Source organism: Macaca mulatta, chromosome 16, assembly GCF_049350105.2.
Source record: "Macaca mulatta isolate MMU2019108-1 chromosome 16, T2T-MMU8v2.0, whole genome shotgun sequence".
NCBI lineage: Eukaryota > Metazoa > Chordata > Mammalia > Primates > Cercopithecidae > Macaca > Macaca mulatta.
The window spans coordinates 84,138,640-84,166,335 of record NC_133421.1 but is presented as its reverse complement, the minus strand read 5'-3'; the positions used below and the strand labels follow the sequence as shown (position 1 = coordinate 84,166,335).

At 50.1% G+C, this 27,696-nt stretch overlaps 2 protein-coding genes across 11 annotated transcripts in view; both read right to left on the bottom strand.

Moving 5' to 3' along the window:
* RAB37 (RAB37, member RAS oncogene family) overlaps positions 1–18,185 on the bottom strand; it is a 273,228-nt gene extending 255,043 nt beyond the window's left edge. The window contains exon 1 of the mRNA XM_028835489.2: positions 18,182–18,185. The gene's annotated coding sequence lies outside the window, so the exon portion shown is untranslated. The remainder of the gene's footprint in view (positions 1–18,181) is intronic.
* On the bottom strand, positions 1,790–26,116 carry CD300A (CD300a molecule). Of its 10 annotated transcripts, none has more exons than XR_013407210.1 (11): positions 25,713–26,108; positions 18,498–18,851; positions 17,693–17,846; positions 14,870–14,964; positions 12,934–12,971; positions 12,417–12,524; positions 11,906–12,063; positions 9,748–10,203; positions 8,422–8,493; positions 6,336–6,412; positions 3,609–4,977 (listed from the first exon to the last, which is right to left on the bottom strand). XR_013407210.1 is itself a non-coding variant. In XM_015120268.3 (8 exons), exons 1-8 carry the CDS (start codon positions 25,750–25,752, stop codon positions 10,140–10,142), a joined length of 1,011 nt encoding a protein of 336 aa, XP_014975754.3. In that variant the 5' UTR covers positions 25,753–26,116; the 3' UTR covers positions 9,411–10,139. The 10 variants fall into 10 exon arrangements, 4 of the variants coding, with proteins under 4 accessions (XP_014975754.3, XP_001090848.4, XP_077828817.1 ...); XR_013407209.1 differs by having other exon boundaries at positions 3,609–4,968; XR_013407208.1 differs by having other exon boundaries at positions 6,346–6,412.
* Between the last annotated feature and the right edge of the window lie 1,580 nt (positions 26,117–27,696).

Here is a 27,696-nt window from a genome sequence, read left to right as displayed (position 1 = left end):
CAGGTCCCGAGGGCTCCATGCTCGCCTGTGGCTGCTGTGCTGGGCAGCACTGTCTCCTGCAGGTTCTCTTGGCAACTCTAGGTCCGCCCAGCCCTGGGTCCCACCAGCTCGCGCTCTCTCCCCTCCCCATCTCTGCTTCAGGCCACTCCCATCCCTTTTCTAGTCTGAGACTGGACAGTTTCCTCTGGCTCCTCGTCATTTCCTCAAATCTATGGCCTATGCACACTCCTACCTCTTTCAACAAAGACTTGAAAGTTTTGAAACTACCCGGTCTCCTCTGCTTTCTGCTGTCTCATCCTTTCCTGGAATCAGTGGAGGGGTGGAGTAGATCAGAAGGAACCACGGGAACTACAGAAATGCATCAGCTAAGCTGGGCGCAGTGGCTCATGCTTGTAATCCCAGCACTTTGGGAGGCCAAGGCAGGTGGATCACCTGAGGTCAGGAGTTTGAGACCAGCCTGGCCAATATGGCAAAACCCTGCCTCTACTAAACATACAACAAATTAGCTGGTCATGGTAGCGAGCATCTGTAGTCCCAGCTACTCAGGAGGCTGAGGCAGAAGAATTGCTTGAAACTGGGAGGTGGAGGCTGCAGTAAGCCGAGATTGCACCACTGTACTCCAGCCTGGGTGACAGAGCAAGACTCTGTCTCAAACAAACAAACAAACAAACAAAAAGAAGGAAACGCATCAGCTAGCATTTCAAAACTATTTTCCCACCGTAAAGGGTTTTAAAAAAAATTTTGCTGTGTGTGTGCGTGATGGGGTGGGGAAGAGAAGTGCTGGGGAGCTCACTAATGGAGAAAGGACACCCCCAACCCCTACATCCCCCCGTAGGCAAGAATCCGGGGCTGGCTGATTCCTTTCTTCAGGTGAGGACTCAGATTATGCAACGTCTTCCTCTTCAGTGCTTTAGTGTAAGAGCAGTGAGCAGAGGCCAGCTCAGGAGATGGCGGTTTTGATAGGAGGACAGAGGAGTAAAGGGCAACAGGGAAACAGGCTGTGCCTTCTCGGTGGGCAGGGGTTGAATTTTATAACAACTATGTTCATTCTTGTGTTATGTACTTGTAGTACTTTGCTATGATTTTATCCTCACCACAAACATAGAAAGAATTAGAGAGTTATTTTTCCATTTTGTAGAAAGAAAAAAAAAAACCTAAAGGTCAGGTAACCTGTGACTAGCTCTGTTTCCTTTCATTCATAAAAAGCAGAAAATCAAAGTCAGGCGTTGTGGCTTACACCTGTAATCCCAACATTTTGGGAGGCTGAGGCGGGAGGATTGCTTGAGCCCAGGACTTTGAGACCAGCCAGCCTGGGCAACATGGTGAAACCCAGTCTCTACAAAAAATACAAAACTTAGCCAGGTGTGGTGGCGCACATCTATAGTCCCAGCTCCTTAGGAGGCTGAGATGGAAGGATCTACTGAGCCTGGGAGGCAGAGGTTGCAATGAGCTGAGATTGCATGACTGCACTCCAGCCTGGGCAACAGAGCGAGATCCCAAAAGTGCCTCCCGAGAAACCAAGGAAAAGGCTTCTGCTCACATTGCAAAGAAACTGCGTGCAGGTGGGACTGATCCCAACTGTCCTGAAATCCCCAGTCCCACCTCCCACAGCGCCTGGCCTGTGGCTTCCTGCATTTAAGAATTTAAAGTAAGAAAATGAAATCCTGTTTACATGTTCTCATATGTCTTTTTTCTTGTGTGTATGTGTTTTTATGTATGTACACACACCCCCACACACACACGCACAAACAGAGCAAGTTTTTAGAAAATGACAACGTGCCAAGTGGAGCCACTTCATAAAATCTTATTTATTTCGTATGCTCGTTTTTGTGAACTGACATTGTGCACATAACGTGTCTTTTTTTTAGTCCTCTGCCTCTAAGTCACAGATCTTTTCCTTTTTTTCTTTTTTCTTTCTGAAGCAGACTCTCGCTCTGTTGCCCAGGCTGGAGTGCAGTGGCATGATCTTGGCTCACCACAACCTCCGCCTCCCGGGTTCAAGTGATTCTCCTGCCTCAGCCTCCCAAGTAGCTCAGATTACAAGCACGCATCACCACTCCCGGCTAATTTTTTTTTTTTTTTTTGTATTTTTAGTAGAGATAGGGTTTCACCATGTTGGCCAGGCTGGTCTCAAACTCTTGACCTCAAATCTGCCCACCTCAGCCTCCCACAGTGCTGGGATTACAGGTGTGAGCCACCACGTCCGGCTGACACAGATCATTTTGTGTTTCACATCTAAGTCTTTAATCCACTAGAATCTACCTCTATATACGCAGTTAGGTAGAGATTCAGGTTGTTTTTCTGCACAGAGGAAGCTGGTTTTCCCAGCTTCATCCACTAAGCAATCTATCCTCTCTCTGATGACCTGTGGGATTACCTTTATTATTATACTTTACGTTCCCATATATGACCTAAATGAAATGCAGTTCGTATATGGTATTATCAGTGGCATGTGAACCAGAACAACTCCATCTTAAATAGGATCTGGATAAAATGAGGCTAAAACCTACTGGGCTGCGTTCCCAGACAGTTAAGGCATTCTAAGTCACAGGATGAAATAGGAGGTCGGCACAAAACACAGGCCATAAAGACCTTGCTAATAAAACATGTTGTAGTAAAGGAGCTGGCCAAGACCCACCAAAACTAAAATGGTGACGAGAGTGACCTCTGGTTGTCCTCACTGCTACACTCCCACCAGCGCCATGACAGTTTACAAATGCCATGGCAATGTCAGGCAGTTACCCTATATGGTCTAAACAGGGGAGGCTTGAATAATCCATCCCTTGTTTAGCATATCATCAAGAAATAACCATAAAAATGGGCAACCAGCAGCCCTCGGGGCTGCTCTGTCTCCGGAGTAGCCATTCTTTTATTCCTTTACTTCCTTTTTTTTGGAGACAGAGTCTCCCTCTGTCGCCCAGGCTGGAGTACAGTGGCACAATCTCGGCTCACTGCAAGCTCCGCCTCCCAGATTCACGCCATTCTCCTGCATCAGCCTCCCAAGTAGCTGGGACTACAGGTGCCTGCCACCGCACCCGGCTTTTTTTTTTTTTTTTTTAATTAGAGATGGGGTTTCACCATGTTAGCCAGGATGGTCTCGAACTCCTGACCTCGTGATCCACCCGCCTTGACCTCCCAAAGTGCTGAGATTACAGGCATGAGCCACCATGCCCGGCCTATTCCTTTACTTTCTTAATAAACTTGCTTTCACTTTGCACTGTGGACTCACCCCGAATTTTCTTGTGCAAGATCCAAGAACCCTCTCTTGGGGTCTGGATTGGGACCCCTTTCCTGTAACATATTTCTCTGACCTGTAACAGCATGAACCGTATGGTTTGCTCATACACTGGTTGAACTAAATGGAATGCAATGATCTGTCCTTGATCTTTCTGTTTGCCACTGATCTGTCTGTTTGATCTCGTGCCAGTGATACCACATCGTTTTTATTCCTACGTCTTTGTCCTTGTGGTGTGTCTTAGCATCTAGCAGGACAATTTCCTTCTTTTTAACTGTTTTGAAAGGTTGAATTAACTATTTGTAGACCTTTATTCCACTGAATGCATTTTAAAATAAGTTTATTATGTTCCTCAAAAAAATTTCAGCTGGACTTTTTATTGGGAGTGTATTGAATGTACTGATTAATTTGGGAAGACTCGACATCTTTGTGTCATTAAGTCACCTGAAGTAAGAGCCTAAAAGACCTCTCCATTTATTCAGATCATATTCTGTAACCCTTATTGGAATTTTATTGTTCTCTCCATAAGGTCTCATATAGTCTCGGTGATATGGTTTGGCTCTGTGTCCCCACCCAAATCTCAACTTGTAGCTCCCATAATTCCCACGTGTTGTGGGAGGGACCTGGTGGGAGATGATTGAATCATGGGGGTGGGTCTTTCCTGTGCTGTTCCTGCGATGGTGAATGGGTCTCATGAGATCTGATGGTTTTAAAAATGGGAGTTTCTCTGCACAAGCTCTCTCTTTGCCCGCTGCCATCCACGCAAGACATGACTTGCTCCTCCTTTGCCTTCTGCCATGATTGTGGGGCCTCCCCAGCCAGGTGGAACTGTAAGTCTGTTAAAACTCTTTCTTTTGTAAATTGCCTGGTCTCAGGTATGTATTTATCAGCATCGTGAAAATGAACCAATACAGTAAATTGGTACCAGTAGAGTGGGGCGCTGCTGTAGATATCCGAAAATGTGGAAGTGACTTTGGAATTGGGCCACAGGCAGGGGTTGGAACAGTTTGGAGGGCTCAGAAGGAGACTGGAAAATGTGGGTAAGTTTGGAACTTCCTAGAGACTTGTTGAATGGCTTTGACCAAAATGCTGATAATGATATGGGCAATAAAATCAGGCTGAGGTGGTCTCAGACTGAGATGAAGAGCTTGTTGGGAACTGTAGTAAAGGTGACCGTTGTTATGTTTTAGCAGAGACTGGCGGCCTTTTGTCCCTGCCCTAGAGATTCATGGAGCTTTGAACTTGAGAGAGATGATTTAGGGTATCTGGCGGAAGAAATTTCTAAGCAGCAAAGCATTCAAGAGGTGACTTGGGTGCTGTTAAAGGCATTTGGTTTTATAAGGGAAGCAGAGCATAAAAGTTTAGAAAATTTGCAGCCTGACAATGTGATAGAAAAGAAAATCCCATTTTCTGAGGAGAAATTCAAGCTGGCTGCAGATATTTGTGTAAGTAACAAGGAGCCAAATGTTAATCCCCAAGACAATGGGGAAAATGTCTCCAGGGCATGTCAGAGGTCTTCACGGCAGTCCCTCCCATCACAGGCTCAGAGACCCAGGAGGAAAAAGTGGTTTCGTGGGCCAGGCCCAGGGTTCCCCTGCTCTGTGCAGCCTAGGGACTTAGTGCTCTGCATCCCAGCCACTCCAGCCATGGCTGAAAGGGGCCAATGTAGAGCTCGGGCCATGGCTTCAGAGGGTGCCAGCCCCAAACTTTGGCAGCTTCCTTGTGGCAGCTTCCTTGTGAGGCTGAGGCAGGAGAATGGTGTGAACCTGGGAGGCGGAACTTGCAGTGAGCCAAGATCGTGCCACTGCACTCCAGCCTGGGCAACAGAGTGAGACTCTGTCTCAAAAAAAAAAAAAAAAAAAAAAGTACACAGTACAAGTACACAGAAGTCAAGATTTGGGGTTTGGGAACCTCCACCTAGATTTCAGAGGATGTATGGAAACACCTGGATGTCCAGGCAGAAGCTTGCTGCAGCAGCAGGGCCCTCATGGAGAACCTCTGCTAGGGCAGTGTGGAAGGGAAACATGGGGTTAGAGCTCCCACACAGAGTCCTTACTGAGGCACTGCCTAGTAGAGCTGTGAGTAGAGGGCCACTGTCCTCCAGACCCCAGAATGGTAAATCCACTGACAGCTTGCACCGTGCACCTGGAAAAGCTGCAGACACTCAACGCTAGCCCGTGAAAGCAGCTGGGAGGGAGGCTGTACCCTGAAAAGCCACAGGGGCAGAGCCGTCCAAGACCATGGGAACCCACCTGTTGCATCAACGTGACCGGGATGTGAGACATGGAGTCAAAGGAGATCATTTTGGAAATTTAAGATTTGACTGCCCTGCTGGATTTTAGACTTCCACGGGACCTGTAGCCCCTTTGTTTTGGCCAATTTATCCCATTTGGAATGGCTGTATTTACCTAATGCCTATACCCCCATTGTATCTAGGAAGTAACTAAACTTCTTTTGATTTTACAGGCTCATAGGTGAAAGGGACTTGCCTAGTCTCAGAAGAGATGTTGGACTGTGGACTTTTGAGTTAATACTGAAATGAGTTAAGGCTTTGGGCAACTGTTGGGAAGGTATGATTGGTTTTGAAATGTGAAGATATGAGATTTGGGAGAGGTCAGGGGTGAAATGATATGGTTTGGCTCTGTGTCCCCACCCATATCTCATCTTATAGCTCAAAATTCCTATGTGTTGTGGGAGGGACCTGGTGGGAGATGATTGAATCACAGGGGCGGGTCTTTCCCTTGCTGTTCTTATGATAGTGAATGGGTCTCATGAGATCTCATGATTTTAAAAATGGAAGTTTCTCTGCAGAAGCTCTCTCTTTGCCTGCCACCATTGATGTAAGATGTGACTTGCTCCTTCTTGTCTTCTGCCATGATTGTGAGGCCTCCCCAGCCATGTGGAACTGTGAGTCCAATTAAACATCTTTCTTTTGTAAATTGCCCAGTCTTGGGTATGTCTTTATCAGCAGCGTGAAAACAGACTAATACACTTGGTAAAAATTAATATGTCAGTTTTGGGTGTAGAGGGATGGTAAGGTGGAAATTAAAGATTGCTATTTCAAGCTGGACTTGGTAGCTCACACCTGTAATCCCCACACTTTGGGAGGCTGAGGCAGGAGGATCACTTGAGCCCAGGAGTTCAAGACCAAACAGGCAACCTAGTGAGACCTCATCTCTACAAAAAAATAAACAAAGTTAGCCAGTCATGGTGGCGTGAGCCTGTAGTCCTAGCTGCTCCAGAGGCTGAGGTGGGAGAATTGCTTGAGTCTAGGAGGTGGAGGCTACAGTGAGCCATATCCAAGCCACTGCACTCTGTCAGTGTACTCTGCCTGAGTGACAGAGCAAGATCTGTCTCAAAAAATAAATACATAAATAAAATGATTGCTATTTTTTTTCTTTTTCTTTTTCTTTCTTTTTTCTTTTTTTTTCTTTTTCTTTTTCTTTTTTTTTTTTTTTGAGACGGAGTCTTGCTCTGTTGCCCAGGCTGGAGTACAATGGCATGATCTCGGCTCACCACTACCTCCACCTCACAGGTTCAAGCAATTCTCCTGCTTCAGCCTCCCGAGTACCTGAGATTACAGGTGCATGCCACTGCACCCAGCTAATTTTTGTGTTTTTAGTAGAGATGGGGTTTCACCATGTTGGCCAGGCTGGTCTCGAACTCTTGACCTCGAATGACCCACCTGCCTCGGCCTCCCAAAGTGCTGGGATTACAGGTGTGAGCCACCATGCCCGGCCAAAGATTGCCATTTAAAGATGCCGTACACTTGGCAATATCTATCAAAATTGCAAGTGCACAGACTTTGAATTTCTCCAACTTTACCCTTCAGCTCTCTATGAAAATGTGCAAAATGGCATGCATATGTCATAGCACAAACAATGGAATGTTATGGGATGTTCTGCAGCATTTACAGAAGAAGGTAAAATAATCTCCAAGATAGTTGTGACATGAAAATACTACTGTGCAGGAATGGTGGGAATGGGGAGGATATCCCCATATATGGGAATGGGGATGAGCATATACATGTAGGCTGTATATACATGTATATATGTGCAAGATGATTAACTATCTCAGGGGAGAAACATAAGAAACTATTAACCTTATTTATCTCTGGATTCCTGGTGACAGAAATAATAAAGGGACTGACTTTTCACTGTATATTCTCCGTAAATTTTGAGTTTGGCCAGGGCATGGTAGCTCATGCCTAGAATCCCAGCACTTTGGGAGGCTGAAGTAGGTGGACTGCTAGAGCTCAGGAGTTCAAGAGCAGCCTGGGTCACATGATGAAATCCCGTCTCTACAAAAAAGTTAGCTGGGTGTGGTGGCGCACGCCTGTAGTTCCAGCTACTCAGGAAGCTGAGGCAGGAGAACTGCAGTGAGCCATAATTGTGCCATTGCACTCTAGCCTGGACAACAGAGGAAGACCCTGTCTCTGGTTTGACAAAGATGGTCCTTCCCAGTATCCTTTGGTATGCAGAGCTTCCTGGAAGGGAGTTGGCCAGTAAGACTTCTGGAAGACTACTTCGAGCCAGTCCACTCCCTCCTGCTATGAGGCCTCCTTGGAGAATGGGGGTGGTACCAACTGAGACTCTCTGGCAGGAGGACTATGAAGGACTCCCAAGGGGCTGCCACCTTCCAAAAGGCAAGTGGTTTATACCAGGGAACTTATTCCTCCACCAAGCCTTAGAGATTGACGGGGCAGGGGGCTGGGGCCAATGTGTGGCTGTGGCTGCAATACCCTCCTGTCCCAGCCTCCCCTGGCCACTCCACTCAGTTTTATTGTGGAGGTCGTGGTTGTTATAGCAGCTGGCATTGATAACCAACTGATAACCTAGACATTTGCATTTTACAGAGGACTTACTTCTAATTGATAGAAATTCAGACAGAATTAAAGAGAAAATACTATTTCAGAGAATTGAAGTTCACTCCCACTGAGGAGAAGGGGTCCTTCAAACAACGCCTTGAGTCTTAGAGTGAGTCTGGTGCCCCGTGCCTTTGTGTTTTAAACCACCCTGCAGAACTCTGTCTCTGCAAACAGGACCCCAAGAAGGGTTACTGCAGGTCGGGACTGGAAGGTGACTGGGCTCAATTCAAGCGAAGTCAACAACTATTTCTGAGTTCCCCTCCGTACCGGGTGCATGTCTAAGCCTCAACCCACATTATAGGCTTCATGGCAGCCTCACCTTTCAGATCCAGGAGTCCACGTTGCACAACTCCAGGAGTTCAAGGCTGAGCAACACAGTGAGACCCTGCCTCTAAAAAAGAAAAATTAAAATGAAAAAATAAAAACATAAAGCTGTTGGCAGCTGCCACAGACTCAAGACAGCCTGGACAACTCTGCATCAAATTTCAAATCTCCCAACAAGAAAACTGCTGTGTTTTCCAGCATGGAAACTGCCCGGCATGGTGGCTCATGCTGTAAACCCAGCACTCAGGGAGGCCAAGGCAAAAGGATCGCTTGAGCCCAAGAGTTCAAGACCAGCCTGGGCAACATGGCAAGACCCCATCTTTACAAAAAATAAAAAAGTCAGGCATGGCGGCACATGTTTGTAATCCCAGCTACTCAGGAGGCTGAGACAGGAGGATCACTTGAGCCCAAGAGTTCCAGGCTGCAGTGAGCTGTGATCGTACCACTGCACTCCAGGCTGGGGGACAGAGCGAGGCCCCGTCTCAAAAAACAAACAAGCAAACAAACAGACATCATGGTGAGAAGCAGCTGTGACCCACCTTCTCCCACTCAGTGAGGACTTCTCTCAGGATGTCCCCAACCCACTGCACCCACAAGGCTTCTCTGCACTCATCTGGTATCAAAGCTGGGAGCTTTCTTTTTTTTTTTTTTTTTTTGAGACTGAGTCTTGCTCTGTCACCCAGGCTGGGGCGCAGTGGCCGGATCTCAGCTCACTGCAAGCTCCGCCTCCCAGGTTTACGCCATTCTCCTGCCTCAGCCTCCCGAGTATCTGGGACTACAGGCGCTCGCCACCTCGCCTGGCTAGTTTTTTGTATTTTTTAGTAGAGATGGGGTTTCACCGTGTTAGCCAGGATGGTCTCGATCTCCTGACCTCGTGATCCGCCCGTCTTGGCCTCCCAAAGTGCTGGGACTACAGGCTTGAGCCACCGCATCCGGCCTACTGGGAGCTTTCTTTAGCAGAGGATTGCAGACACATAGCAGGCATTGTTTAAATAACTTTTTACTTCTCCCTTAATAAGATATTTGAAACTGTTTTTATATCTCATATTAAAAATAAATCTAGGAGTCCAGAGAAACTTGCCACCAGTCCTGGAGCCATCAGCTATTCTCTCCTCCCTCTGGCCTCAGTTTCCTTGTCTATGAGGTGGGGAGGATCTTTGATCTTGATCTTTAGTGGGTCCCCCCGCCATGGCCCCCATGTGAATAGATCTCCGCTTTGGCACTCTCTTGGCTCTTCTTGACAGTTCTCCCCAGCTCCCAAGCAATTCCAGACATTCCTGTGGGACTGTGATTGACAAAGCTATTGGCAGGTGCCGCCTACGTGAGCCACATCTTTTCCTGGAGCCACGCGAAGCATCTTTGTCCTCCACACACAGAGCCGGGATGAAGCAGGGGCAAAGGAGAAAGGGGCGACAGGTGCTGGTGACTGGGAGTGCTTCCTGCCGCTCCCCGGAGTCCCCAGCCCTGCTGGCCCTCAGGGAAGCCAGTCGAGCTGATGGCAACAGAGGGACAGCCTGGGAAACCCAGCTGCCTGTCTGTTGGTCACTGTCGTCGAGAGCAGGCTGAGGAGGACGTGGGCCAGGGATAAGGGAGCCATCCCTGGACTTCCTGGGACCCATGAGACCTCCGGACAGTGAGGCAGGACAAAGGCCTATGTCTTCTTTATCACACTGTAATGTGAATCTGGTTCCTTCTCCCGGGGCCTCTGAGCAGCTATCCTGTTGGTGTTAGAATCAAACACCACCGAGGCATAGTGAAGTTCTTCCCTGGGGGCGCCCTGCAGAGAGAAACCGAGAAACCGGAGGCTCGGGAGAAGCAGGGGAAGGAAGGACCCCCAGCATAGGACAGAGGAGGGAGCACACCTGAGGGGCCTTGGGGAGGCCTCACTGCAGAGGCTCTACTGTCCTGGCCTCTTTCTCTTTATGATCCTGTCCACCCAGCTGCTCCTCCCCACCTGCGCAAGCCACACCACAACATCCCCAGCATCAGAGGCAGGAGGCTCCCTGGACTCCTTGGGGCTGACCCAGCCTGGTCCATTCTACAGAGAAGAAACTGAGGCCCTGAGAGTTGGCTGGGCTCCCCTGAGACACCTCTGTGCTTCTCTTAATGAAATATTCTTGCGGCCAGGCGCGGTGGCTCACGCCTCTAATCCCAGCACTGTGGGAGGCCAAGCGGGTGGATCACTTGAAGTCAGGAGTTTGAGACCAGCCTGGCAACATAGTGAAACCCAGTCTCTACTAAAAATACAAAAATTAGCTGGGCGTGGTGGTGGGCACCTGTAATCCGTGCTACTTGGGAGGCTGAGGCAGGAGAATCACTTAAACCGGAGAGGCAGAGGTTGCAATAGCCAAGATTGGACCACTGCACTCCAGCCTGGTGACAGAGTAAGACTCTGTATCAAAAAAAAAAAAAAAAAAAAAAAGAAAAGAACAGAACAGAACAGAAAAGTTCTCACAATGAAGCAGCCATGGGTCCCTTTCTGGGGTCCCTTTCTGCAGAGGACCCCTAGTTCTCTAGGTAGAGGTGAAGCCAGTACAGGGGTACCACATTGGCCCTGCAGCTCTGATTAACTTGCTGTGCTGTGGGCATGAGTCCCAACTTGTACCATGGGGGCTGGGAGAAGAGTAAGACCATGCCCCATCCACTTTAGATCATGGGACAACAAGTTAGAACAACAAGATGTTGCTGGTTCCAGGCCATGCAGCTTTGTGGACACAAGATCATGTCACGCAAGGAAGGAGTCAGGCTTGACCATCGCAGGGGCGCTCAGAAACTTGGCCAGGAGCTAGCCGAGTGTGGTGTCTCAATCCTGTAATCCCAGCACTTTAAGAAGCCAGGGCGGGTGGATCACTTGAGGTCAGGAGTCTGAGACCAGCCCAGGGCAGGCGGATCACTTGAGGTCAGGAGTCTACGACCAGCCTGGCCAACATGGTGAAACCCTGTCTCTACTAAAAATACAAAAATCGGCCAGTGCAACGGCATGTGCCTGTAGTCCCAGCTACTCTGGAGGCTGAGGCTGAGGCAAGAGAATTGCTTGAACCTGGGAGGCAGAGACTGCAGTGAGCCAAGACTGTGCCACTGCATTCTAGCCTGGGGGACACAGCAAGATTCTGCCTTAAAAAAAAAAAAAGAAAGAAAGAAAGTTGGCCAGGAGCCATCCAGGACCCTGGGTCCCCAGACCATCCTTATCCTCATTCTGACAGGTGGCGGGAGGTTGGGGAGGGGTGTGGCTATCAGAGGAACCAGAAGTTGCAGGACTGGATCCCCTCTTCCCCTGTCCAGTGCAAAACGGCGGCCTGGGGAGAATGGTACCAGGCTGGAGATATCCCAGGGAGTTGGGCCACTTTTCTAGGCAGACCAGCAACAGTGTCCCCTGTCACCCTGGTGCCAGCCCTCCATGGCACCACACAGCATGTCTGAGGGGCCCCTTCAGCTCCCAGGCCTGGGGGATTCTTTACGCATCCCTGTCTGATGCTTACATCTCTCCCGATCCTCTCTGCCAAGTGACCCGCAGCTTCTGCTTGAACTCTCCCACTAGTAGGTGAGTCATGACCCAGGGAGGCAGCCCCCATCCTGTTATTCCAGTTGAAGGTGGCTGCGCCCAAGGGTTGACCCACAGCGGGTCACAGACAAAAACCTGGAAAGCAGAGTTGATGCCAAAGAGATGATGAGACCAAAACAGTGAGAAGTCTCAGTTTCTCACCTTGGTGCATGATACACAGCAGGTGCTTAACCCATGCTGGACTTCACGGACTCTCAGAGCCATAGCTGCTGGCCACCCTCCTAACTGCCCAGCCGCAATGACACCAAGCCCTTCTAAGGACCTCTACTCTGGCAAAATCAACACTTGTTCCATCTCCGTGTGTCCCCATCCCTGACAGGCACAAGATCACCAAGCTCACCCCTTCCTTCCCCTTCTGCCCACTCCCCTAGGGGTGCCCTGGCACAGCCCAGGGGCCGCATGCCCAGAAGCCGGGCTCCTGCACTTACCACGGTGCTGTATTCCACCTGCACCTCTCTTGGTGGTGCTGGCTCTTCCTGCAGAGGCCACGACAGTAGCTCCAGATTCGCGTAGTGCAGCTCACTCTGCTCGGCAGCCTGGGTGGGCGGGAGGTCCCAGGTGGGTGTCCACGGAGCTCTGCAGCCTCTGTTCCTGCATCTCTGCACGTGTCTCCCCCTCCTCTATGCTCTGAGTGCCTCAGCCCCCACTTCCCCTTCCTGCCTCCACCCCACTCCATCCAGTAGTTGAATGTTCCCCAGGTCAGCTCCGCTGGGAGGGCCTCCCTTCATTCCATTTGCCCCGTTTGGGAGGGGACAGGCTGGCCAGGACTCAGAACAAGACCCAGTGACCACATCTCCCAGCATCGTTCGTCCTGCTCTGGGCGAGCTCCCCAGTCCATGCATCCACCATCCATCCTCCATTGGCCGATGGGACTGTCCAACTCCCCAGCATCCTCTGTACCCTCCACCCAGACACCTGATACACCTCCTGCTGAAGCCCCCTTACCTGCTTGGGGTTCTGGGACAGCTCCGAATGCTCACCAGCTAGAGATAAGAGGACAGGAAGGAGGTTGAATCCTGGAGCAAGGGCCAGGATGGAAGGTCCTACAAGCCTTCTGGGAAAAGGCCTTTCCCTAGAGACCTCAGCCCTGGGGACCTATCCCTTCAGGCCTGAAGCATGGTAGGAACTCAAGAGTTTGTTGAGTGAGACTCTGTCTCAAAATTAAAAAAAAAGAGAAAAAGAAAACAAGAAATCATAGATGAATTTATAAAGGCATAGAAAAAAGACTGGAAGGACATACCTCAGGTGCCAGTGCCTGGTTTTCTCTAGGTGGTGGGGTTTTTAGTTATCATTGATGATGGGGGATTTATTTCCTTCTTTGTGCTTTTACTCATTTTTCAAATTTCCTACAATAATCACATATATCCTTCTTAAGGGAGGAGTGAGAGCCTTTCTGGGTGAAAGGGCACAAAGGAAACCGAAAGGGACTCAGAACTCAAACAACCCAGTGGCGTCCACGTGAGTGCTGAAGTTTAGACTGGGGTTGCCAGAAAATGACACAAGCGAAGCAGACGGGAAAGAGGAAGTGATTTTCTTCCTATACACCCTGTACAGATCTACTATAGCTGATTTCTCCCCCAAAAGCCTGGGTCCCACGGGAGGCACTGGGGGTGCGTGTGAGCAGTGCCCCCACCAAGTATGCACCTACCTATCCTGCAGCTATGAGTGGGACAGGATAACCCCATCTTTTCCCACCCCAGTCTCACTGTAGCCTTGAAAGGCTTTGGACAAAGATTCCCCCGAGAATCTTCTGCCCATGGAATCCTGAACTCTCCAAACAGGGAGGAAGTTTCAGGCTTACATTTGACCTCGGCCAGGAATCTGCTCTCCTAGAGGACTGGTGGCCACGCCTCCACTTGTTCCTCTGTTCCTGTGCTTATTCAATTCGCCTATCAGGTATTTATTGAGCACCTACTTACTGAGTGCCAAGAGTTTCTGTTCTCTCTTTTAATCTGAGCTCAGAGGAGGGCAGCTGGACTAGAGGTTGCCTGGAGCCCCCTGGGGTGCCCATTGTGGCTGGAGATATTGAGTAACACATTAATTTGATGAATATGGGTTCTGTACCTCCTTGAAGCACATGCCTGTGGGAAGACAGGAGAGGACGCCAACAATGACAGTCTGGTTTCCAAAAGGCTGTGACAGCAGAGGTATAGCCAGGAGGGGTCCCAAGTCACTCTTTGGAGTCAAAGAAAAGGTCCCAGAGAAAAGAAAGTCTGAGGACCACTGTGAGTCCACTGGGAGTGAGCTGGGGAGAGAGGGCAGGGGAGGCCCTCCACGTGTCCAGAGTAAACCCAGAAGGAGAGGAGAGGCTGAGGTTGAGGCTGTTATTAAAGGAGATACAAGAAGTTGGTTTCCAGGGTGCACTGATGGGGAGAGGGAGGTGGGTAGGGCCAGATCGCGGAGGGCCATGACTCCTGGAGAGACCTGGACTTTTTTGGTGGGGGAGATCATGCAAGGGTTTATTTTATTGTATAGACACAGGGGTCTTGTTGTGTTACACAGACTGGTCTTGAATTCCTGGGCTCAAGCAATCCTCCCATTTCAGCCTCCTGAGTAGCTGGAACTACAGATGCACATCACTGCACCCAGGTCACCATGCCAGGGTTTTAAACAGAAGAGGATCATTGCTTCATGGGCCAACCACCCTTGGGCTGGCAATGGGAATGCCTCCTGCTAGGGAGCCACCTCCCACAGCCTGTAACCACCACGCACAAGGATGCTTCCTCTGGGACCTGCCCTGTAGGATCACCCAGGGTGTGCGGTCTGGGTGTCGCATTTGATAGCAATACTGTGAGACGAGGACATAGCTTTGAAAATGAGTGTCTGTGGTCAAGGCCTGACCACCCCAGGTGGGGCAGAGGGGTGTGGGGAGCCAACTCACCTTTGATCCGTTTCCAAAACATCCTCCAGGCTAGCAGGGAGGCCCCCATCAACAGAAGCAGCAACAATGCCAACAGGGAGAGGAGCAGCGGGAGCCTGGAGGAGGCACAGGGTGGTGAGGGTGGGGTGAACTTGACTTCTCCAATTTATTTTTTTATTTTTATTTATTTATTTTTGAGACAGGATCTGGTTCTGTTACCCAAAGGAGGCTGGAGTGCAGTGGTGATCATGGCTCACTGTGGCCTTGAACCCCTGGGCTCAAATGATCCTCCTGCCTCAGCCTCCTGAGTAGCTGGGTCTACAGGCACAGGCCACCACGGCTAATTTTTAAATTTTCTGTAGAGACGTAGTCTTGCTATATTGCCCAGTATGGTCTCAGACTCCTGGGCTCAAGCCACCCTCCTGCCTCAACTTCCCAAAGTGCTGGGATGACAGGCATGAGCCAACATACCTGGTCTCCTTCTCTAACTTTTTAAGTAGATAGATACGGTCAATTAAAAAAAGATAGACAGTATAAAGCCTCCTTTCTACACACCCCCCATTTACACATTCCCCAATTTCCCCACATACACACACATGCTGTTCTTAAGACCCTTCCAGAGTTTCTTTATGTGTATACAAGCAAATACGAATGTACGGGATTTCCCTTCTCTTTTCACACAAAGGAGGCCTCCTCTAACACTATTCTGGTTTTACTTTACAACACATCTTAGAGGTCTTTCCACGTCAGTGTATAAAGAAGTCCCTCACTCTTTCCTATAGCTACAGGGTATTCCAACACATGTATAGACTGTGATTTATTTAAACGTTCCCTCTGAATGGGCATTTCCCCCAGTCCTTTGCAATGGTAAACGTTGCTTATAAATTGCCTTGCAGCTCCACCTTTTCACACCTGACCATGCAGCAGCAGATTGACCAGGAGGCTGATGCAGCCCAGCTTCAGGCCCCTCCATTGCTTGGGCCCCTTCCTTCATGCCTACGTTTGCATTCATAATTTTGTCATATTTTTCTTAGATTTCCCACCCACTAACCCACCCCGCAAACTGCACAACCTTCAGGCCCCACAGAACCCAGCGCTGCCACCTATGTGTATCTAAAGGGTAAGCTTCTGGAAGAGGCAGGTTCAAGCCTGAACTCTGCCTTGTCTTATATGTTGGCAGAAGTCTGTAGAGGGGTCTAGTAAAGAATCTGGCTGGCCTTCGTCCCCAGCTCTTAGGAGGGAGGCTTTAAATCCTTGGAATTTCCCAAGAATTAGGAGTGTCTTTGTTGTTCATGAATCACACCTGGACTTTGGGAAGAGACGAGACAATAGGATGGGGCTGGTCACCAGAAAGACCAACTACGTAATTAGAGACTTGGAGCCCTGAGCCGGCCCAACCTCCCAAAGAGGGATTGGAGGTGGAGACAGTTCAATCACATCATACCTATGTAATGAAACCCCAATAAAAACTCTGGACACCAAAGCTTGGAGGAGCTTCCTGGTTGATAAATATATTGAGGTGCATGGGGGAGGGTGCAGGTGATGCTCCCTGATTTTAGCTGGAGAGGGCACAGAAACTGTTTGGGATCCTCCCAAGCCTTGTCTTATGTGTCTCTACATTGGCTGGTCCTAATCTTTATCCTTTATCCTTTATGATAAAACTGTAAGTATAATACTTTCCAGAGTTCTGAGTCTAACAAATTATTGAACCTGAGGGGGTCCTGGGAACCCCCAAATTTGCAGCCAGTTGGTCAGAAGTGTGGTGGCCTAGGGATCCCCAAAGTTCAACTGGCATCTAAATCAGGGTGGTCTTGTGGATATGGAAGCTCTTCACCTGTGGGGTCTGCACTAACTCTGAGTGGCTAGCACCAGGATTGAATTGTGGGGTTTTGTGCTGGAATAGGGAGTCCATGAATCCCAGAAACGGTTTGTGACTGCACATGTTTTTCTGAGGAGAGTGTCCATAGATGTCAGATTCTGTGTGGGGTTGGTGACCCCCAAAAAGGTTAAGAACCACTATTTAGAGAGGAGAACTCAAGGCTTTGGAGTCACATAAACCAGAATTGGAAGCTTAGCCTTAGCCTCTTGTAGGTACTTGACTGGACAAATTGCTTAACCTCTCTGAGTCTCTGTTTACTCATCTGTAAAATGGGGATTGATGTGGGTTGGCTGTGTCCCCACCCAAATCTCGTCTTGAATTGTAGCTCCCATATAATTCCCATGTGTTGTGGGAGGGACCCAGTGGGAGATAATTGAATCATGGGGGTGGTTTGCCCCACACTTTTCTCGTGGTAGTGAATAAGTCTCACGAGATCTGATGGTTTTATAAGAGGAGACCCCTTTTGCTTGGTTCTCATTCTCTGTCTCGCCTGCTGCCACGTAAGACATGCCTTTTGCTTTCCGCCTTGATTGTGAGGCCTCCTCAGCCATGTGGAACTGTGAGTCCATTAAACCTCTTCCTCTTTATAATTTATCCAATCTCAGGTATGTCTTTATCAACAGTGTGAAAACAGACTAATATTGGGAATGACAACAGTACAGGGCTGCAGTGAAGGGCAAACGAGAGCACTCATGTGAAGCATCTAACACGGGCCTCGTAGGATGTCACCAGCCCTCAGTAACTATCAGTGTCCTTCCATCTGCCCCCTGACTTCTCCCCGACCTGAGCCCCCGTCCAAAGCCAAGGGCAGGTCCAAGCTGGGGTGTACAGACTGTGGCTTCCAACCTGGGCCTGGGGCAAAGGGAGTGATGCACACCTATTGCTGACCCACATGGCCGAGGTCCCCGCCCTGGGCTCCTCCCCGCACAGGGCCCCCTCCATGTCTCAGGGGCTAGGGTGCTTACTGTGAGCTCACGACCTCCTCATTTTCCCCCCAGTTGCTGGTACTGTGGGTGGCACTCACTGCAAACAGGGAAGTAGATGATACAGGTGGAAACACAGTTGTGATTGTTGAAGTCTTGGCTGCAGTGATGCTTGTAGGTGTCATTGACGTTGATGCTGGTGGCAAAACCACATTATCAGACCCAGGGAGCCGTCCTCCAGCTCTCCCACCCTCAGGATGCCTTTTTGGTTTGATTTCACATAAAATATCCACTCAGGAAGGGGGCAGGATGCAGGACCCCGGGGCCACAGTCTCTCCAGGACCCTCCTGGGCCAACTGGGCATTTCTGAACAGGACGCAGGTGCCACTCCCAATGGTCCTGATTTTCCATCCTGCTGATGAGGGTCCAGGTCTCCTGCAGGCCTCCCTGCTGCAGAGGAGTCTGTCTACACTGCAAATCTGACCTGTCTTGTGCTAAGGCTCCCCCTGAGGGCAGCAGCTTCCCATCTGGCCCCCCAGCCTCTCTGTGCAGCCCCACCCTTCCCCCACGCAGCTGCACTTCCGTGGGGCTGAGCCACAGGTGCGCTCCTGGCTCCTTCACAGGCAACGCTCTCTCAGCCCCCCGTCACCGGACCCTCCCCTTCTTCAATCCTGGGCAGACATGTCGGCTGCTCCAGGAGAGACGTCCTGACTGTGTTCCCCTGGCTCCACCTCTCTGTCACACACACACACACACACACACAGTCGGCTTCACGTCTCTGATCTGATTCCTGCCCCAACAATTCCAACCTGAGCCTATTCAGGCGCTGAGGGAAGGAGGGGCTCACCTGGGAACACGGACACCTCAACCTGGGCATAGGGATCATAAAGGTCTTGGTGCCACGGTGTATCCACCCCACACCAGTATGTGCCTGCGTCCTCCTCTGTGAGGTTCTCCAAGGTCACTGTGAAGCTGAGGTTTTGAGGACAGTCCATGATGGACACTCGGCCGTTCATTTTTCCTGCTGGCCCTTCAGTCTCCACAATCTTGGCACATCGGAGAACCCGTGGTGGTCTGCACCAGTATTTGTTGAAAGTCTTGTGTTTCTCCTCATAGCGACACTGCACGCTCAGGGATCCCCCCACGGGGCCGTCCACGGTGCTGGGGCCTCTCAGAGCAAAACCTCTCAGAGCAAAACAGCCTGAAAAACACAAGCCCGGGTCCTGGCTCTTCCTCAGATGAGCCTGGTCAAGGGTGCCCTGGGGTCAGGGCCGCATGGACCCTGGGGGTGTGGAGGAGGTAGTGGCAGGCAGACAGACCTTGTCCACCCAGAAGCGGGGACTGAGAGGCTCCCTCCGTGCACAGGTGGAAATGGGGCAGAGGCTTTCCATGGAGACTGGAAGAGCTCAGGCTGGGCGCCCTGGGGTCACCTCCTCCAAAGATTCCCCGACTGCACATCAGCACCCCCAGCCCTCAGCCCCTGACTCCTTCACCCATATCAGCTCCATCAGCCAGATTTATACCTTGAGCATTCTCTTTTCTGCTCTGCCACCCCCAAGATTTTGCCCATAGCAGCCTCTTTCTCCAGCCCCTGCCTCCTTTCCCTTACCCTTCCCAATCCTCTCACCCACTGGGGGCCTCCTGCTTCCAAACCTGCCAGGACCGTGAGAACTCGCCCCTCAGCACCTGCCCTCCCGGGAGGGCCACCCCAGCCCTGGGCGCTCCAGCAAGAGGAAGATCAGCCCTCATACTGATCTGGTCCCACCAGGGGGGCAAACCCGGGCAGTAATGGGGTTGTCAAGCCATTTTGACAAGAATACTGGCCAGGTACAGTGGGTCGCGCCTGTAATCCCAGCACTTCGGTAGGCAAAGGTGGGTGGATCACTTGAGGCCAGGAGTTCGAAACCAGCCTGGCCAACATGCTGAAACCCGTCTCTACTAACAATACAAAATTTAGCTGGGTGTGGTGGCACACACCTGTAATTGCAGCTACTGGGAAGGCTGAGGCACGAGAATCTCTTCAATCCCGGAGGCAGAGGTTACGTTGAGCTGAGATCGCACCACTGCACTCCAGCCTGAGTGACAGAGCAGAGACTCCCTCTCTCAAGTCACAAACGCAGAAGGCTCACTGACAAAAACTTCAGTTCATCCTGTGTCTTAGTTTGCCCAGCTCTCCTAGACTTAAATCTCAGAAATAAATAAGCTTCCTTGAAAATTATGTCTACCATTTTCCCAAATAATTCTCAGATGCAAAGCGGGGAGAGTAAGGTGATGGCTCGAAGCTAGTGTCGGCCACCAAGCAGAGGACACATGGCCCCTGCCCAGGGCAGATGGGCATGTGCCTGCTGGGCAGTTATGTGTGCAGTGTCTCACTGCCCTTGTAATTCTGTGGCCCCATATTGGCCAGGGATGGCGGGAGGAGGGCTTGCTCTCCTTTCCTCGGGTTAGAACTTTTTTTTTGAGGTGGAGTTTTGCTCTGTTGCCCAGGCTGGAGTGAAGTGGCGGGATCTCAGCTCACTGCAACCTCCGCCTCCTGGGTTCAAGTGATTCTCCTGCCTCAGCCTGCTGAGTAGTTAGGATTATAGGCGTCCACCACACCCAGATAATTTTTGTGTTTTTAGTAGAGATGGGGCTTCATGTTGGCCAGGCTGGTCTCGAACTCCTGACCTCAGGTGATCTGCCCGTCTTGGCTTCCCAAAATGCTGGGATTACAGGCATGAGCTACTGCGCCTGGCCAAAACTCTTTAATTTTACTTACTGTTTCAAATGCTTAAATCTCCACACACATGAGACTTTGAGACCACGCTAATGAAAGCCCCAGGTGGGTAGGGGTCTCCTTCTCATACCTTCAATGTCTACAGGTGCCTCGCACATGGTAGGCCCTCTCTAAAAACTTCAGTGCAAGCTCCTCCTCGACCCCATTGGCTCCACACCCAGCCCACGGCTGCCCAAGGATGATGACAAGCTCCTCGGTGCCTCTCCCAGAGGCCCATCCAAAGCTCTCCTCGCCTGGATGAACAGATCCCCCTGCAGGGAAGGCCGTTCTAAGCTTGCTACAAGTGTGATGTTTCCTGAGACTCTCAGCAGCAATTGCCAGGACAAAGAGAAAGAACCTCAGAACCATCTGCGTTTACATCTCTACCCTATTACGTATCAGCTGTGTGTTCCGGGGCAAGGTAGTTAACCTCTCAGAGCTTCAGACACCTCGCCTATAAAGTGGTGACAATTGTCCCTGACTCATATGGCCTTTGTGGTTGTTAAATGAGACCACAGGTGTAAAACGCCTGGTAAATAACATTAGGTTGAATCACATGAAATGGCTGATATTCAACCTTTTGACCAAGACAACAGGGTTTCACATGACTTGAGCTAATAAAACTAGATAACCTTTGGGCTGGCCTAAATAAGACATGACAAGAGAAAAGGACTATAGATGAAGAAAGAATGAAGAGTCAAGGTATCATTTTGCAGAAATTCCCTACAAAAAATTCATAAACTTAGATGAATGTGATTTTCTAGAAAAACAAATACTAAAACTGACATATATTAAGTGCTTAATAAGTAAATGGAGCCTGGGCAACATGGTGAGATCCCATCTCTACAAAAAAATACAAAAATTAGCCAGGTGTGCTAGTGCACATGTGTGGTCTCAGCTAGTCAGGAGGCTGAGGTGGGAGGATCACTTTAGCCCAGGAGGTCGAGGCTGCAGTGAGCTATGATCGCATCACTGCACGTCAGCCTGGGTGACGGAGTGAGACCCTGACTCCAATAAATAAATAGGCCAGGTGCTGTGGCTCATGCCTGTAATCCTAGCACTTTGGGAGGCCAAAGTGGGAGGATTGCTTGAGCCTAGGCGTTTGAGGCCAGCCTGGGCAATGTGGTGAGACCCTTATCTCTACCAAAAATACAAAAAATTAGCCAGGCATGGTGGCATGTGCCTGTATTCTCAGCTACTCAGGAGGCTGAGGTGGGAGGATCACTTGAGTCCAGGAGGTGGCGGTTGCAGTGAGCTGTGATCATACCACTGCACTCCAGCCTGGGCGACAGAGTGAGACCCTATCTCAAAAAATAAATAAATACTGTCAGTTCCCAGCCCACCTTCACCCAAGATACTGTTCCTGCTCCCTGTCCTGACCCGATTCCCTGCCTCTCCTGGGCTGCGAATCGTCATCTTTCTTTCTCCACGTTTTGGCTTCTCTCCTGACCTCAGTGACTCCACCACCTTTGCCCACAGCACCCAGTCCTGTCTCTCGTCCTACCTCCAGTATCTGACTTCCCTATGGATTTAGTCTCTCTCCCCCCTTCTCTCTCTCTCTTGCTCTCTCTCTCTCTCTTTCTCCTGATTAACTTCTTTCCTCCGAAATCTTGGATAAAAAACTGTCACTCAATCTCCCCAAAGCTCTGCCCCATCTGTGAAGGTGTCATTATAATTTAGAGATTGCGAAGTGTCAGAAAACCCTCCGTTTGCTTCCCCACTTACCTGGAACAACCACACGGATCCCCAGTGCTCCCACGCTTGTGCTTGTGTGCTTTCTCTCCTCCAACCCGAATCACCACCCCCAACCCCTCCAATCATAAACAGGAGACTGGGGACCACCTTGGGGCCAGGGTCCTCTACCAGGATATTCCTCTGTCGTCTTAATGTTTTCCTTTAAGATCACAGAGTCTTGACCCATTAACTCTCAGATAAATGACTGAACTGTCCAACTCAAGAGGTCAGAAGAGGAACACACACACGCACATACACAACACGGAATACACACACACACACACACAACACAGAAAGAACCAGGTCATCTTTCACGAATTGGTGAATTCACAGAAATCAGTGAATTAAGAAACAGAAAAACGGTGGAGTTAGTGTATACATTAATAAATGGATTTTTTTGTAAGGGGTAAATGATTAACTATTTTATTTTATTTTTTTGAGACAGAGTTTCACTCTTGTCACCCAGGCTGGAGGCAGTGGTATGATCTCGGCTCACTGCAACCTTGGCCTCCTGGGTTCAAGCGACTCTCATGTCTCAGCCTCCCGAGTGGCTGGGACTACAGGGTGGGTGCTACCATGCCTGGCTAATTTTGTGTTTTTAGTAAACACGGGGTTTCACCATGTTGGCCAGGCTGGTCTCAAACTCCTGACCTCAAGTGATCCACCCACCTTGGTCTCCCAAAGTGTTGGGATAACAGGCGTGAGCCAATGTGCCTGGCCTTAAACAATTAATTGGACTAGTGGGTAGCCAGACCAATAAATAAATAAATAAATAAGACACAGACATAAAATTCAAAAGAAAAATAACAGTTTAATTTGCAATTCTCTACAAGTAAGTCTGTAAATCTGGACGACACTGATGATATTTTAGGAAAATATAAATTATCAGTGTAGGCCAAGAATAGACTTTTTTTTTTTAAGAGACAGGGTCTTGCTATATTGCCCAGGCCAGTCTCAGACTCCTGGGCTCAAGCTATCCTCCCACCTCAACCTCCCAAAATTCTGGGATTACAGGGGTGAGCCACTGTACCCAGCTAGTTATTAAGACCAGCTCGTTATTATGACTGTTATTAAGAAATTATTTCCCTTCCATCAAAAGAAAAGAAGCAAAACTCAGACAGTTTTACAAGTTAGTTCTTTCAAAACTTCAAGGAACAAATACTTTCAGTTTTATTTAAACATTTGCAGAGAACACAGAAACAGGGAGCTCTCCCTAATTCTTTTCATGAAGTCAGCATAATATATCAAGACAAACATCTGACCAGATCTCCTAATATAATTCACCTCCTTCATAGCTGAAAGGATAAAAATAATAATTTCTATAGATAATAAAAATGGTATTTTGTGGGGGCCTGGAGCAGTGGTTCACGCCTATAATCCTACCACTTTGGGAGGCCAAGGCTGGCAGATTGACTGAGCTCAGGAGTTCCAGACCACCTTGGGCAACACGGTGAAACCCCGTCTCTACTAAAACACAAAAAATTAGCCAGCAGTGGTGGCAGGTGCCTGTAATCCCAGCTACTCAAGAGGCTGAGGCAGGAGAATTGTTTGAACCTGGGAGGTGGAGGTTGCAGTGAGCAGAGATCAAGCCACTGCACTCCAGCACTGGGTGATAGAGTGAGATTCTGTCTCCAAAAAAATAAATAAATAAAAATAAAATAAAAAATGTTTTGTAGGAGCCAGGTGTGGTTGTTCAAGCCTGTAATCCCAGCAGTTTGGGAGGACAAGGTGGGAGGATCCCTTGATCCCAGGAGGTGGAGGCCAGCCTGGGCAACATGGTAAGACCCTGTCCCTAAAAAAAATTAAGAATCCAGCTGGGTGTGGTGGCACACACCTGTAGTTTCAGCTACTGGGGAGGTTGAGGTGGGAGGATCACTTGAGCCTGGAAGTTGGAGGCTACAGTGAACCGTGATTGCACCACTGCACTCCAGTTTGGGTGATGGTGGGAGACCCTGTCTCAAAACATAAAAATGCTGGCCAGGCTTGGTGGCTCATGCCTGCAATCCCAGCACTTTGGGAGGCCAAGGTGGGTGGATCACATGAGGTCGGGAGTTTGAGACCAGCCTGACCAACATGGAGTAACCCCATCTCTACTAAAAATACAAAATTAGCCAGGCATGGTGGTGCATGCCTGTAATCTCAGCTACTCGGGAGGCTGAGGCAGGAGAATCACTTGAACCTGGGAGGTGGAGTTTGCAGTGAGCCGAGATTGTGCCCTTGCACTCCAGCCTGGGCAATAAGAACAAAACTCCATCTCAAAAAAGAAAAAAAATTTAATAAATAAAAGTGAAAACGCTTTGTGGATAGTTGTGAGTGGATCCCTTCTTCCTACTAATGAGAAGCTCTGGTCCTTTTCCCCCGAGTCAGCGACAGGGCAGGGCCAGCCACCACCACTGCGTCCGCTGGGCCTCATTCTGGCTGTACCAGCCAATGAGTCAATGGGAGAAAGGGAAACAGGTATCAGACAGGAACTGAAAACTCCCCATGCACACCGATCCTATGGAAACAGAAGAACACCCGAGAGAATCGAAGGAGCACCAGTCATGGGAGGATGACCCGTTTCCAAGTCAAGACACCAAAAGTAATAACCTTCCCACAGACAAGTAGTTAGCAAATATAATTGCAGAAAACCTCTGATCTGTAAGGAAAGCAACCAAAAAGATGTAAAATATCCTAGAAGTAGGCCTGAGGAGTCTGCACAGGACCCGTCTGAGAAGAGCAGTGGATGTGACTGAAGGCACAGTGGGTGACTCTGCGGGAGGAAGCCCTGCGCTTGGACAGGGAAGGCTCAACCCCACGCTTCTCTGCCCGGCCTTTTCCCTCCTTGCCCTCCCTACCACCTTTTCTGTCCCCTCTGTCCCATATGCCCTTCTTGGAGAGGACTGACCCCTGGTTCTCAGGCCCACGCAAGGGCTAACCGTAGCCAGGCCTGCCTCGAGACTTCCTCTGCTCAGGCTCCAGCCGCTGGACTGCCCTGGTTAAATCTCCACATTCCAGAGACTATTGACCCGCTCCCCACTCCCACCCTACCTCCCCCACCGCCCCGCCCCTCCTCCACACCCTGCACCTGGTGAGCCGGGCATCTCCGCCACCCTCCCCACACCCCCCTCCTCCACACCCTGCACCTGTTGAGCTGGGCATCTCCCCTACCCTCCCCACACCCCCCTCCTCCACACCCTGCACCCAGTGAGCCGGGCATCTCACCCATCCTCCCCACATGCGCCTCGCAGTCAGTGGCTGCCGCTCTCCACCCATCCTGCCTCTCGCCCCTCTTCCTGTAAGAATTCAACTGAAAACCTAAAAGGTTCCTTTTCTGCACCAACCCCTTATCACTCACCCCACTGTGGTTCAGCCAAGGTACCTGGGTGCAGAGCGGGGAGAGGCTCTGGCTCCTTCCTCTCCCAGGGGTGTGGCCCTTCATCTGTCCATCTTACATGGTGGATAGAGCGCAACCCGTTCTGCGTTCTGCACCGAGTCCAGACTCGGGGTGTCTCCTGTGACACCTGCCCTGCGGCCCTGCCCCTCGCACCCTCCATCCCTGATGCAGACTTTCCCGGGCAGGGAGCCTCTTACCTGGGACCCAGAGAAGCAGCAGAGCCCAAGGCAGCCACATGGTCCCTTCCCCAGCACAGGCGGCACTTGCAGCGCCAGGTCCCAGCCGGACCCGAGGGGACAGTCACGACTCCAAGGCCCTGACTTCTGCTTTTCTTGGTGCCGCACTGCTTCCTTGTTCAGCTTCTTTTGGTTCTATTCCTGGAGCCGGCCAGAAAATGGAGGAAGTTGGGGAGCCCCGGCTAAGCCTCCCCTGGGAACGGCGCGTCCTCCTTAACCCAGGTTAAGGTTGCAGGTTCCTCGGCTATTTCTAGTGATGAGACCTCTCCCTGTAGTGACTCCGTAGCTCGCAGGACTGCTCCCCGACTCTCACCTCCCCGGGTCTCCTTCTAGTGGAAGGCCCAATAACTCCTCCCTCCTTTCCTTGTAGTCAAGATGGGCAACCCTGGGGGAGGGGCCCGCTGAGCCGGCTCCTCTCACCCTCGGTGGTGCCCACGAGGAGGCTGCCCGGGGGAACTCCCCTTTCCTGAGTCCCTTCCCTGAGTCCCTTGGGGGTCCAGGCCTGGGCTTCCAGGCTTAGGGAAGGGGAGTTGTCATCGTGACCCCAGAGTCCCTGAATGGTTCCTAGTCTTGGAAATGTATTCAACTTGACACGGAGGTCCTCCAGCCATGCCTTCCTTTCTATATAGCCCCATTGGAGCCAGCTCGGGGCTGGGCACAGAGCAGGGACTCAGTGAGCCTGTAAGGACCCCTTTCTTTCCTGATCCACACGGAGTTCAGACTCTAAACACACACACTCACACTCACATACACACTCACACAAACATACATTCACACATACACTCACACCCACACACATTCACAAACTCACATACACATACATAAACACACACTCACACACATATTCACACACACACACAAACACATTCACAAACTCACACACACACATACACTCACACACACGCTCATATATACACACACACACACAGGCCCTCTCACCCACACACATTCACAAACTCACATTCACACACACAAACACAAATTCACACACACTGATACACACAAACGCACATTCACACACATTGAAACACATACACTCACATTCACACAACGCATTTACACACATATACAACTGAAATACACTCACATATACATTCACACACACAAACTCTCACACACACACTGACACATTCACACACAGTCACACTCGCAAACTCACACACACAGTCTCACACGCGTGCCTTGAGTAGGTGCCCCAGCTTGCACAGAATGACCAGGTGGGCACAGGAAATGCCACTCCTAATGTGTAATGCATCACCTGGGAGCTTGCAGTCCCTAAGCTCAGAGCGTCCACCCACACGGAGCCCTGTGCCAGCTATGGGATCCCAAGAATGCCCTTCTTGCTCCTTTTGGAATTTTTCACTATCCTCTTCCTTCCAGCCCCAGGAGCACCTTGCCCAGGAAGGTGTCAGGAAGCCAAGGAGACCTGTGGGCTCTGCTGCTGGAAGATTCAAGGACAGAGCCTGGGGGACATTGTGGAAATTTCCATGATGATGCAGTCATAGATTAACTAAAGCTCATTAAGATCCAAGACACTTTGGGGCCGGCCGCGGTGGCTCACTCCTGTAATCCCAGCACTTTGGGAGGCTGAGGCGGGCGGATCATGAGGTCAGGAGTTCGAGACCAGCCTGGCCAACGTGGCGAAACCCTGTCTCTACTAAAAATACAAAAATGTGGTGGGCGCCTGCAATCCCAGCTACTCGGGAGGCTGAGACAGAAGAATTGCTTGAACCCAGCAGGCAAAGGTTGCAGTGAGCTGAGATCGTGCCATTGCCCTCCAGCCTAGGTAACAAGAGCAAGACTCCATCTCGAAAAAAAAAAAAAAAGATTCAAGACACTTTGGATCATGACACTGTTGAGCTGAACATAAAAATGCAGGGGATGCGTCATATTCGGTGGTTTTTGTGGCCTGATCGTTGCAAAGTTTCTCAAAAATTATTTTTTG